The 10,026-nt window shown below is 62.2% G+C and overlaps 2 protein-coding genes across 7 annotated transcripts in view; one reads left to right on the forward strand and one right to left on the reverse strand.

The window, feature by feature from the left end:
- The window catches only part of LRRC27 (leucine rich repeat containing 27), a 36,916-nt gene extending 33,664 nt beyond the window's left edge, over positions 1-3,252 (forward strand). The window contains exon 12 of one of the 3 annotated variants that reach the window (XR_006194284.1): positions 2,678-2,760. Coding sequence is in view for 2 of the 3 variants with exons in the window: in XM_042907452.1 (XP_042763386.1) it covers positions 2,678-2,824 (147 nt within the window). In the remaining variant the exon portion in view is untranslated. Of the gene's footprint in view, positions 1-2,677 lie in introns of all 3 variants that reach the window. The other 2 variants (XM_042907452.1, XM_042907453.1) reach the window with 2 other exon arrangements.
- On the reverse strand, positions 1,418-9,071 carry LOC122201642 (translation initiation factor IF-2-like). Of its 4 annotated transcripts, XM_042907463.1 has the most exons (4): positions 6,932-9,071; positions 4,654-4,750; positions 1,861-2,287; positions 1,418-1,761 (listed from the first exon to the last, which is right to left on the reverse strand). In XM_042907463.1, the coding sequence occupies exons 1-3, from the start codon at positions 7,354-7,356 to the stop codon at positions 1,880-1,882; spliced, it is 930 nt and encodes a 309-aa protein (XP_042763397.1). In that variant the 5' UTR covers positions 7,357-9,071; the 3' UTR covers positions 1,418-1,761; positions 1,861-1,879. The 4 variants fall into 4 exon arrangements, 3 of the variants coding, with proteins under 3 accessions (XP_042763397.1, XP_042763396.1, XP_042763398.1); XM_042907462.1 differs by having other exon boundaries at positions 1,418-2,287; XM_042907464.1 differs by lacking the exons at positions 1,418-1,761; positions 1,861-2,287; positions 4,654-4,750 and adding exons at positions 5,891-6,156; positions 6,484-6,698.
- Positions 9,072-10,026: the final 955 nt, after the last annotated feature.

A 10,026-nucleotide genomic window follows, 5' to 3' on the forward strand; every position in this document is an offset into this window, starting at 1 on the left:
CTCAGTCAGTTGAGTGTCCAACTTCAGCTTAGGTCATGATCTCACAGTCTGTGAGTTCAAGCCCCATGTCGGGCTCTGTGCTGACAGTTCAGAGCTCGGAACCTGCTTCAGATTCTGTGTGTCCCTCTCTCTCTGCCCCTCCCCCACTCACGCTCTGTCTCAAAAATAAACATTTTTATAAAAGTTAAAAAAAAATAAGATGCCAAAGACTGGGAGAAAATAGTTGCAAAAACACATCTACTAAAGGACTGCTTATCCAAAATATAGAGAGAAAACAACCCAATTAAAAAGTAAGCCACAGATCTGACAGACACTTCACCAAAAAAGATATATAGATGTTAAGTAAGCATATGAAAAGATGCTCAGTATTGTATGTTGTTAGGAAATTGCAAATTAGAACAGAGAGGTACCACGCACACCTATTAGAATGGTTATAATCCAGTCGCGGACAACACCAGATGCTGGTGAGGACGTGGGTCAGCGGGAACTCTCGTTCATGCAGTGGGGACGCCAGACGGCACAGCCACTTTGCGAGACAGTTTGGTGATTTACTACAAAATTGAATGTACTCTGAACTTGAGATCCAGCAATCGTGCCCCTAGGCATTTTCCCAAGAGTTCAAAACTTAAGTCCAGACAAAAACTTGCTCACAGATGTTCATAGCAGCTTCACTCATAGTTACCAAAACTTGGGAGCAACCACGATGTCCTTCTGTAGGTGAGCGGATCAATAAACTGTGGTCCCTCCAGACCGTGGAGTACCATTTGGCCCCAAAAAGGAACGAGCTGTCACATCATGACTAGACCTGAGGGAGCCTCACATGCATATCACTAAGTGAAAGAGCCCATCTGAAAAGGCTGCAACGGTATGACGTTCTGGAAGAGAGAAAAGTCTGTGCACAGTAGGAGCCTCTGTGGCTGCAGGGCTGGGGGACAGAGAGATGAGCAGGCGGAGCACGGGGGATGTTCAGGGTGGTGCCAGCTCTGTGACAGCACAGTGACGGACACCTGTCATTATACATCTGTCTGGGCCGGCAGAACGCACACCAGGAGTGAGCCCTGCTGTAAACCACGGCCCCTGGGTGACGATGATGTGTGAGAGGCAGGTCACGGAGTGTAACGCGTCCCGTCTGGTCTAACAGGAAGCTGAAACCTGCAAAGGGCCAGGAGAGAACCGAGTGGCCTCACCACCGGGGGGTGGGGGGGCAGCAAGGAATTCTGTCCTCAGACTGGCAGGCCAGGTGCCCACGGACAGAGGCATTCCCACGCAAGGTCTCACTGCGTTCCTTTCTGCGCGGCCTTTCTCTGGAAGCTACTGCAGAGTGCATCCTTCCAAATCAAGTCAGCAGAACGGGAAAGGAGTGAGTGTTCCAGAAAAAAGGAAGCTGACCCAAAAGAGAGCCCAGGAGCCCCCCCCCCCCCCCCCCCGCAGGCTGTCGGCTGTGCAGGCCGCCAGCCTGGAGCTCAGTGAGGAGCCCCGAGGGTCTCTCCTGGGCAGACAGATCGCTGAGCATTTGACCAAGGAGGCAGGATGTCGAGAGGTTCCCGGACAAGTGTGTCGAAAACAAAGCAAATCTTTCTGAAGGAGCGGTTAGGAATTGCACGACGGACGTAGATTTCTGCAGGGAAGAAGACAGGCAGCACGGCCGGGGCAGCACAGGTCCGCTCGTAGGCGGGTCTTTGACGGTACGTGCTGTAACTTGTCCTTGTGGTTTCCTCAGTGACGTCGTCTTCTCTCTAGCTGACTGTCGTAAGATGACGTCTGGAACACACACCACATACAAAATCGGTGTTACTCAACGGTGTGTGTTATCGGCGAGGCTTCTGGCCAACAGAGGCCTAACTTCTGGGCCGCTCGTACATTTCGGGGGAGTTAGTAGTTACACACGGATTTTCTGCCGTGCAGGGTCGGAGCCCCTAATCCCACGTCGTCCAAGGTAGTGATCGTTACCCAGCCATGATGACGTGGACCTGAACGTTAACCCACGGTTGTGACGGATCCGCACTAGGGGTCTCGGTGCCTGGGCCGGAGGGCGGTCCGGGTTATGCCCTGGGGAGGTCCCAGCACTGCAGACACGAGTACTCGCTGGCCAGCTTCTTGCGGGACCGGGACAGGAAAGAGCCTGCCTCCTTGATGCTGGCCGCTTTATCCCACCGAGGGCCACGGAGCCCCGTCCACCACTCTTCCTGGCCCAGCAGACTGGCTGAGAACGTGGGATCTGGAGAAGCACAGGACTCCCCGCTGGGCATCTCCTTCCACTATCGGGACCCTGGTCCTGCTGCCGTGTCTGTGGGGTGAGGGTGCAGTTGAGGCCCTGCCTCCCCAGGACAGGCACGAAGCTCTGGAGGGGTCATGGTCAGGGATGGTGCCCACGTCGGCCACATGAGGAGCCCCTGCTCCTGTCTTCAACCCTCCACGGACTGGCATTCACTCAGCTGTGGGCAGATGTCACAGGCGGGGCCCGGGTGGGGACTCCGGGAGGCGCAGCCCACGGGCCTACCGGAGAGGTCCCTGTCCCCCTTGGGAGGGAGGGTGTTCAGCCGGCTCCCCTGCAGACCCCGGGACAGGACAGAGCGCTGCGCACCTGTACGCGGTCCTTCTGTGTGGACGGGGCTGTGCCCCCACCCCGGGACCTGCCAGCTGGGCTAACGTCCACCCCCTCCCTTTCTCCCGAAAGGCCAGGAAGCTACAGGATCAAGTGATGGAGCCGGGACCGGGGCCGACCTTAACCAGAAGCCACCGGTTCGCGGCTCTCGCTGGGCGCCGTCCACGCCACCCACCCGCGTCCCAGCCCCAGAAGATATCGTTCCACATGAAATACTGAGTCTGAGGACGGTCGCGAGTGCTAATGAGTGAGGATCCCTGGCGCTGACAAAGACTCTTCAGACCGAGGAGTGGGTGCAGCGGCTCGTGGGCCCTTTCCGAGTGTCCTTCCCTGCGAGCGCGCCCGGGGCGTCCGCTCCAACGCCACCCCCTCCCCCCCGGGTCTGCGCGGCTTTTTCAGAGGCTGTAAAAGGGTTAAGCCAGATTAAAGGAGAGAACACCAAGGACGAGCCGCCGGGTGTGCACTCCCGTGCCCGTGTCTCTGCCCGTCTCACCGACGGCACGTCCGCGGGTCAGCACCCGGCCCTCCCCTCTGCCCCCGTCAGCCCCTCCTAGCTAGCCCTCACCCAGGCTGCTCAGACCCTCCTGCAGGAGCCTCCGACTGAGTGTTCAATAAATTCAAGGGCTTGACCTTGAAACTATCTTTGATTTGGCTTCTCAGCTCCTTGACCTCTCGGTGGGAGGGAGGCAGGGTTAGACCAGGCCCACCATGGGGTCCAGTGACCAACCCCCCAACAGACCCTGGCTTGGTTTTGCACGGCTACTGCCCTCGAGGGGTACCACCTGATCTCTCGTGGGGGACCCAAGCCGCCCCCAGCTTAGCACCCACTTGACTCGGAAGACAGGCAGGTTGGAGGGGAGAGAGCCTGGGGCAGTGACCAGGGACACTCCCCACCCCAAGTTCTTTGCCTTTCCTTAGGTCAACCAGTGGTTTATTTATTGCTTCTCCTAAGTACTCATTCTACCATTCTATGATTTGTTCATTTCGGTGTTTCCTTCGTTGATTCTGAGCCTACACAGAGGTCACTGATCCTGCTAGCACTGGTGGGGGGCAATTTTAGAGTCCTATCCTAGCTTGGCTGCTGATTGGGCCTTGTGGTTGGTTCCCTTGTAGATTTGGGGTGTCTGGGGTGGGGGTGCCCTCCTCCCGGTGGAATTGGGGTGTCTGGGGGTGGGGTGCCTTCCCCCCTGGTGGAATTGGGGTGTCTGGGTGGGGTGCCCTCTCCCCAGTTTAATCGGGGTGTCTTGGGTGGAGGGTACCCTCCCTCCAGTGGAATCGGGGTGTCTGGGATGGGGGTACTCTCCCCGCTGGCACTTGACCGACCCACTCCTGCTCCTCTCCTGTTTGGTCATCTGACCTCCATCCTTAATCTCTGAGTGAGCACATCTGTGCTAACTGCCTGGATGGTGCATCCTGGGACCTCGAGGCCTTTTCTGCCCAACAACCCTGGGAAGGGGGAGGGAGGAAGAGCCAGAGGAAGGGCCGGGAACCCCTGGGGGGCAGGGATTGTGCTAGGAAATGGGATGGCGTGGGCTGCAGGGCCATGGCCGCTGTCCAGAGCAGTTGGTGCAATCCGGGGGCCTCTGCACGCGGCGTCCCCCACCAAGGACCTGCTCTCTGGAGCCACCAGGGCTGACACCCAGGCCTTGGCGCAGTAACCCAAGTTTCCCTGCAGGTGGTGCCTCGAGTTAGCCAGGACAAGGCACACGGCCGCCACAGAGCTGCAGGGTAGGGGCTGTGCCCTCTCGTGCACACGCCTGCCGCCTGGGCCCATGTAGGGCCCCCCAGGGGCTGACATCTGCGGTGTCTGTTCTCCCACCGTGACCAGGCACCTGCATCATGACAGGGGAGCCCTGGCTCACGTCTCACATCCTTGGATTCCTCAGTGGTCCTGGGCTAAAATGAGGGTCAGGCCCGGCCAGCGCGGCCCCTTCTCTTCCCGCCAGCCACCTGCGCACAGTCAGGTGCAGGTGCCATTTGGAGCCCCCCTGCGCTGGCCACTGTCTAGCCCAGGAAATACCGGCATCCAGGTCTCAGAAGGGACTCACAGTGTGGAGGTGTGGCCAGGATGTGGGCCCTGGGCCTTGTGGGCAGAGGTGGAGCCCCAAGTAACCACAGGTGGTCGTCAGGTGGGGGAGGCCGTGCCTGGAGAGAGCAAGAGAGACCTGCGCTGAGGTGGGCAGTGCAGGGTGGAGTCCTCGTGCCGGGTCTGGCGGGACGCGGACTCTGCAGGCCACCGCGGCTCCTGGCGTCCGGACAGAGACTGTTTGCGCCAACCCCCCGGGCAGGACGCCTGAAGAATCTCCCTGGCCGGGTTTGCATGCTTCCCAGTGCACAGAAACACACAGTATTGGGCTGGAAACAGCTGACAGTAGCCTTGGGGAGCCAGAGCCCGTGGGGAGTAGGGCTCACTGGGAAAACAGCACCCCCGGCATGACACCATTAGCTTCCATTTCTTCCTGGTGGGACAGAGCAGGGAGGAAGCAACCGTGGGCCTTTTCAACCCTGGGGGTGGAGAGCGGCCCTGCCCCATCTCCGGGCTCCCCCATCTCCGTCTCCCCATCTCTGTGCTCCCTGTGCTTCCGCATCTCCGTGCTCCCCCTCTGTACTCCCAATCTCCATGCTCCCCCCCGTGCTCCCCATCTCCGTGCTCCCCCATCTCTATGCTCCCTGTGCTCTCCATCTCTGTGCTCCCCCATCTCCGTGCTCCCCATCTCTGTGCTCCCCCATCCTCGTGCTCCCTGTGCTTCCCCATTTTCGTGCTCCACCCTCAGTGTTCCCTATATCCGTGCTCCCCCATCTCTATGCTCTCTGTGCTCCCCATCTCTGTGCTCCCCCATCTCTGTGTGCCCCCATCTCTGTGCTCCCCGTTCCTGTGCTCCCCATCTCTGTGTTCCATCTCCGTGCTCCCCCCTCTGTGCTCCCCCCCCCGTGCTCTCTATCTCTGTGCTCCCCCATCTCTGTGCTCCCCATCTCCGTGCTCCCCATCTCTGTGCTCTCCATGCTCACTGTGTTGGTCTGTGGAGCAGGAGAAAGGCCGTGTACACCCAGGGACGTGGGGGTCGGCACAATGGGAAAGAACCGCCCGCCCTTGCCGGAAGTTTCTTCAGCTACCACAGCAAGGTTTGGTGTGTGCACTGGAGTGCTGTCCCCTGGGCTTGGCCCCGAAGGACCAGCACAGGCCTCTCCCTAAGTGACAACTGCCCACCCGCCCCTCTGGGCCTGGGGGGGGGGGGGGGGAGTGCCTGTCCTGGGGTTGGGCTCCGGAGGCCCGGGGGCTGAGTGCAGCAGGCAGAACAGAGCCTTCGGGTGTGAGAACATGGTCTGTGAGCTCTGAGTGGCTTTCTCCAAATAATCACCAGGTTGGGTAACTTGCAACTAGTTCAGCCGCGAAATATCGATGCTGTTTTAGCAAATAGAAGCCGCTTTCTAGTGCCAGGTTGAAGTAATGACACAAAAGATGTCTAATGAGGTTAACGAGGTGTCAGGAGAAGGAAAACCCAGGAGGCCACCTGGGACCGAGGCTGGTTTCCATCCAGGGTGTGGTGGTCCTTAGGGAGAAGATGTGGGTCTGCGGGAGAGCCCGGCGAGGAGGGTGGCCCAGCCGTCAGGACGCCCCTGGGAGACGCCCTCGGACCCCGCCCGCTGTCCTCCTCCTCCTCCTCCTCCTGGGGCCCCCCCTGCTGCACCTCCCGGGGCCGTCAGCTGGCGTGGCGAGTGCCAGCGGCCCAGCCACCCCCGTGCGTGGGGGCCCTGCTTCTGCTTCCCCTGGGGGCACAGTCCCACCTGGCGGGACCCCAGGGCAGTGGCCCCAGCTCGTCACTCTGCCCGCCACCCCCACGCGTGGGCCTGCAGCTCGTTGGGGAGACTGTTTTTACGTGGTCCACCCTCTGCGGTCTGTTGCTCTGGCCGCCCGCCGGAGTTCTTGGGGAGCACCAGGCAGGCAGGCTCTGGGAATATCCTGCTGCGGGCCGTGTTCCGCTGCGCCTCGTCACGCGGAGCCTCCCCGGGAGCGCTGCTGGTCTTGGACTCTGGGAGAGAGGCTGGGTCACTTCCGCCTGGGCGGTTGGGGTCAGCGGAGGGGGCATTTCTCCTGCAGGAAGTCATGGGGACACCAGAGGCGAACGGCAAACCAGGTGAAATGAAGAACTGGGCAGGTGCCCTCGAGCCCTGGGGAGCCCTTGGAGGTGAGTGTGACAGGTGTGCAGGGGTAAACAAGGGACTGCGCTGTCGCCTGCCGTGGTCTCCCCGACCACAGAAGAGCCAGCGAGCTGGATCAGAAAAAGAAGGGCCACGGATCAACTGTTTTGAAATGAAAGCAATTACCTTGGGAAACGATTCCCCGCCCGAAAACTGTTCTTGTTCAGATGCCTGCTACTGCGGGCCCCCTCGGATCCGGGCCTGGCTGCCTCAGCTCCCCTGACAAGGCCCCGGAGTGGAGTGGGGGGCGCAGGCCATGGGGCGAGTGGGGCGACGACAGCTCCCCGGGAGGCACCCGGGCCCTTCCACACCTCCACTGCCACCACCGGGCAGGCACTGCTCAGGGGATGTGCCCCGCTCAGCCCTGACCTCCCCCTGTGGTTCCACTGATGGCCCAGTGACAGGGGTGATGGCAGGTGGTTGTGATGACAGAGGTGGTGGTGATGGCGATGACAGAGGGGACAACTGATGGTGACAGGCCACGGTGGCGGTGGTATGATGGCCGTGATGAGCACTAACTCTTGCAGAGTCCTTACTGCGGCCAGTGCCATGCGAAATCCTTCCCACGTTAGACGGTTCACTCCACCGGGAGGCTGTGTGTGTCACTGCCGTGATTCCCACTCTATGGAGGACGATGCTGAGGCACAGGGGAGGCAGTGGGACTCCAGCAACGAACGTGGCCTGAGTCCGTCCTCTTAACTGCTCTCTGTGGGACCTCCAGGAGTCCCAGCGGGTTCCGTTCCCAGCCAGGCCTGTGAGATGCTTCGTCCCGAGACGTGACAGTCCTCATAATCCCTGGGGTGGGGACAGGGCTCCAGACCTGACCCCTCAGGGCGGTCAGACAGAACCACGCCGGTCTCGCGGACGCAGGGTGTCCAGAGGGGAACAGAACCAAACAAATGTTTCCAATGGGATCTGTGACCCGCAGGGGAAGTTTCGGGTCCCCTGGGTTCAGCATTTGCAAAGCAGACTCCCTGGAACCCCTGCCTTTGGGGACAGCACAGGGGCCATGTGCCAGTGCTGGCCTCAGGGAGGCCTGGTCCGCTGGCGCACCCCGCTCTGCCCCAGACGCGGGATGGGTGCTAGCACGTGGGTGCTTAGTGAGATCCAACGTCCCCACCCAAGGCCCTGGTTCTCAGGGTCCTGGCCCGTCCTCGAGGAGGGACGCTGGTGCTGGGCTGGCAGGGGGGCGGCAGGGAGCGGGGGTGTGGGGGCAGATCCTGGAGGACCTCTGAGGCCCAGCACAGAAACCACACCCAGGGGAGCCGGACACAGCGGCTAGCGCCTGCCCAGAGCGCCCCGCCGCCCCTCCTGCCAGCTCGTGGGCACTCAGCTCGGCCCAGCGAGGGTGCCGGATGGTCTCCCGTCCCCCTTCACGCCACCACCCTGCCCACCCGGCCGGGTTTGCCGGCCCTGCTCACTCTGCGGGGCAGGCCAGGCCACGGGCTGGGCGCTGGGTAGGCCCGGTGCCTGTGGCAGAGAGCAGAAGCTTTGGGGGCAGAGTCCGGAGACCCAGGGGGGAGGCTCCCAGCTGGCTCTCCCTGAGCCTGGGGGTCACTCCACAGCCTGAGGGCAGCTCTCCCACTGCCTGGGGCTCTTCTGTCTAGAACCTGCTGGCCGGGCTGGGCTGGTCAGCGTGTGTAGGGTGGGCCTTTGAAGGGGACACTCAGAGGACACAACACTGGGTCAGGAAGGAGTTGGCAAGTGGGGTCAGCATCCAGGCCCCCTGGGCTGGTCGGCCCCTCCCTAAGGGTATCTGCCTTTTAATCAGAGCTCTGTGGAGGGGAAGCCTGTGGGGGAGCAGGCGAGCCGGCTTGGGGTGCTCCTCCCAGGAGAGTGATGGTCTGGGGGGGGACCCTAAACCGCCACCCTTTAAGTTGCAGATCGAACAACCGTCGCCAATGCCTTTAGGTTCTGCTTCCCGGAGAAGCAATTTTGAAAATGGCTTCCGACTTCACTTAAAAAGTGCACAGCGCACAGCCCAGCGGGGCAGAGGCTGAGAGAAAGTCCCCAGGGCGGGCAGCTCGGCAGAAGAGCTGCAGGGTGGGTCTGCGGGCCCCTCCCATCCAGCTGGCACTCACAGTCCCCTGGAGAAGAGCTCCTCGGGTGCCTCTGGCGCCCAGCCCCTCCCTGCCCCTCCCGCTAACGCCTGGGAGAGACCCCAGAAGCCCCCTACATTGGGCCCCTAGGCAACCAGCAGCCTTTTGCTGCCCAAGCTGCCCTGTGGGGCCCTTCTCCCCTGGGTGGTAGCCGGCTCACTCAAGCACCCCCTCCAGGGCACCTCTCCCAGGCACCTCCCACCCACACCCAGCACCCCCCCACTCCCCCGGGGAAACGCACTGACGTGCCCACCTCTGTAATGTCCCCACCGGTCTGGGATCTGACTCTGACCCCAGCAGCCTGGTCCGTGGTATGGTCCCAGTGCCCACGAGGCATCTGGGACATGCTTGCACCTGTGCTGAGCAGGTAGGCAGCCTCTGGCCCCTGTTGCCTGGCATTTCTGCCCCAAAGTCCCCCCTCCCCACCCCCCCTCCCCCCCCTCCCCCCGTGGGGAGGGAGGCTGCAAAGGCCTGTGGGGGAAGAAGCAGACAGGCTCCCGCTGGGGGCCCAACAGTCACAGGGTGGGAGGCGGCGGACCCTGAAGAGGTGGCCAGGTGGAGGTGCCTCCTGGTGAAACCCCTCACTCTGCAGAGGAGCCCCAAGCCTTGCAGAGAACACGTGCTCGCTGGGCTCCCAGGCCTCCCCTAGGGCTCCTTGGGCCTCGATCCTCAGCCCCGTAAAACTGGCGGCGGTGAGGCGCCGCCAGCTCCCCGCGGGCTCCCTGGCTCCGCCCGGCTCCCCTCGGCCTGCTCCCCGCGCCGCGCGGCCCGCCGCCGGAGGGCGAGGAGGAGCGGCGCCACTGCGGCCCCGACTGTCCCCGGCGGCGCCAGGGGTGGCGGCCACGGCGCAGGTCCGAGCCGGGCGGGGCAGGGCCTGGGCTCTGGAGGGGGCGGGGGGGTGGGCGGGGCCTGGCGGCGTCCGGGTCGTCAGGACAACCCAAAGGCCCGCCAATCCCCGGTGCCCAGCCAAGCGCTCGCTGCAAGCTTGGCTCAGGGGACCAGCCGGGCCGGGGCAAGGTCACTGCAACAGGCCGGCCCTAAGGGCTGCCTCTTACGGGGTCCCGAGCAAGGTGCGAAAGGCGCAAAGGCTCGGGACAGTGGAGAAATCTGGCTGGGCTGGAG

This window comes from Panthera leo, chromosome D2 (assembly GCF_018350215.1).
Source record: "Panthera leo isolate Ple1 chromosome D2, P.leo_Ple1_pat1.1, whole genome shotgun sequence".
NCBI classification, from domain to species: Eukaryota; Metazoa; Chordata; class Mammalia; order Carnivora; family Felidae; genus Panthera; species Panthera leo.

What these genes read in the sequence shown, in the direction of transcription:
- LOC122201642 (XM_042907463.1), bottom strand. Translation starts at nt 7,356, where the DNA reads ATGGCACTGGCCGCAGTAAGGACTCTGCAAGAGTTAGTGCTCATCACG. An exon ending in GCGGGGAATCGTTTCCCAAG is followed by an intron (nt 4,751 to 6,931) that starts GTAATTGCTTTC and finishes TGCTCTCTCCAG; the next exon opens with GCACGGCCTCCCCCACCTGA. An exon ending in CCTGGCCACACCTCCACACT is followed by an intron (nt 2,288 to 4,653) that starts GTGAGTCCCTTC and finishes CTCACCCCACAG; the next exon opens with ACACGGCAGCAGGACCAGGG.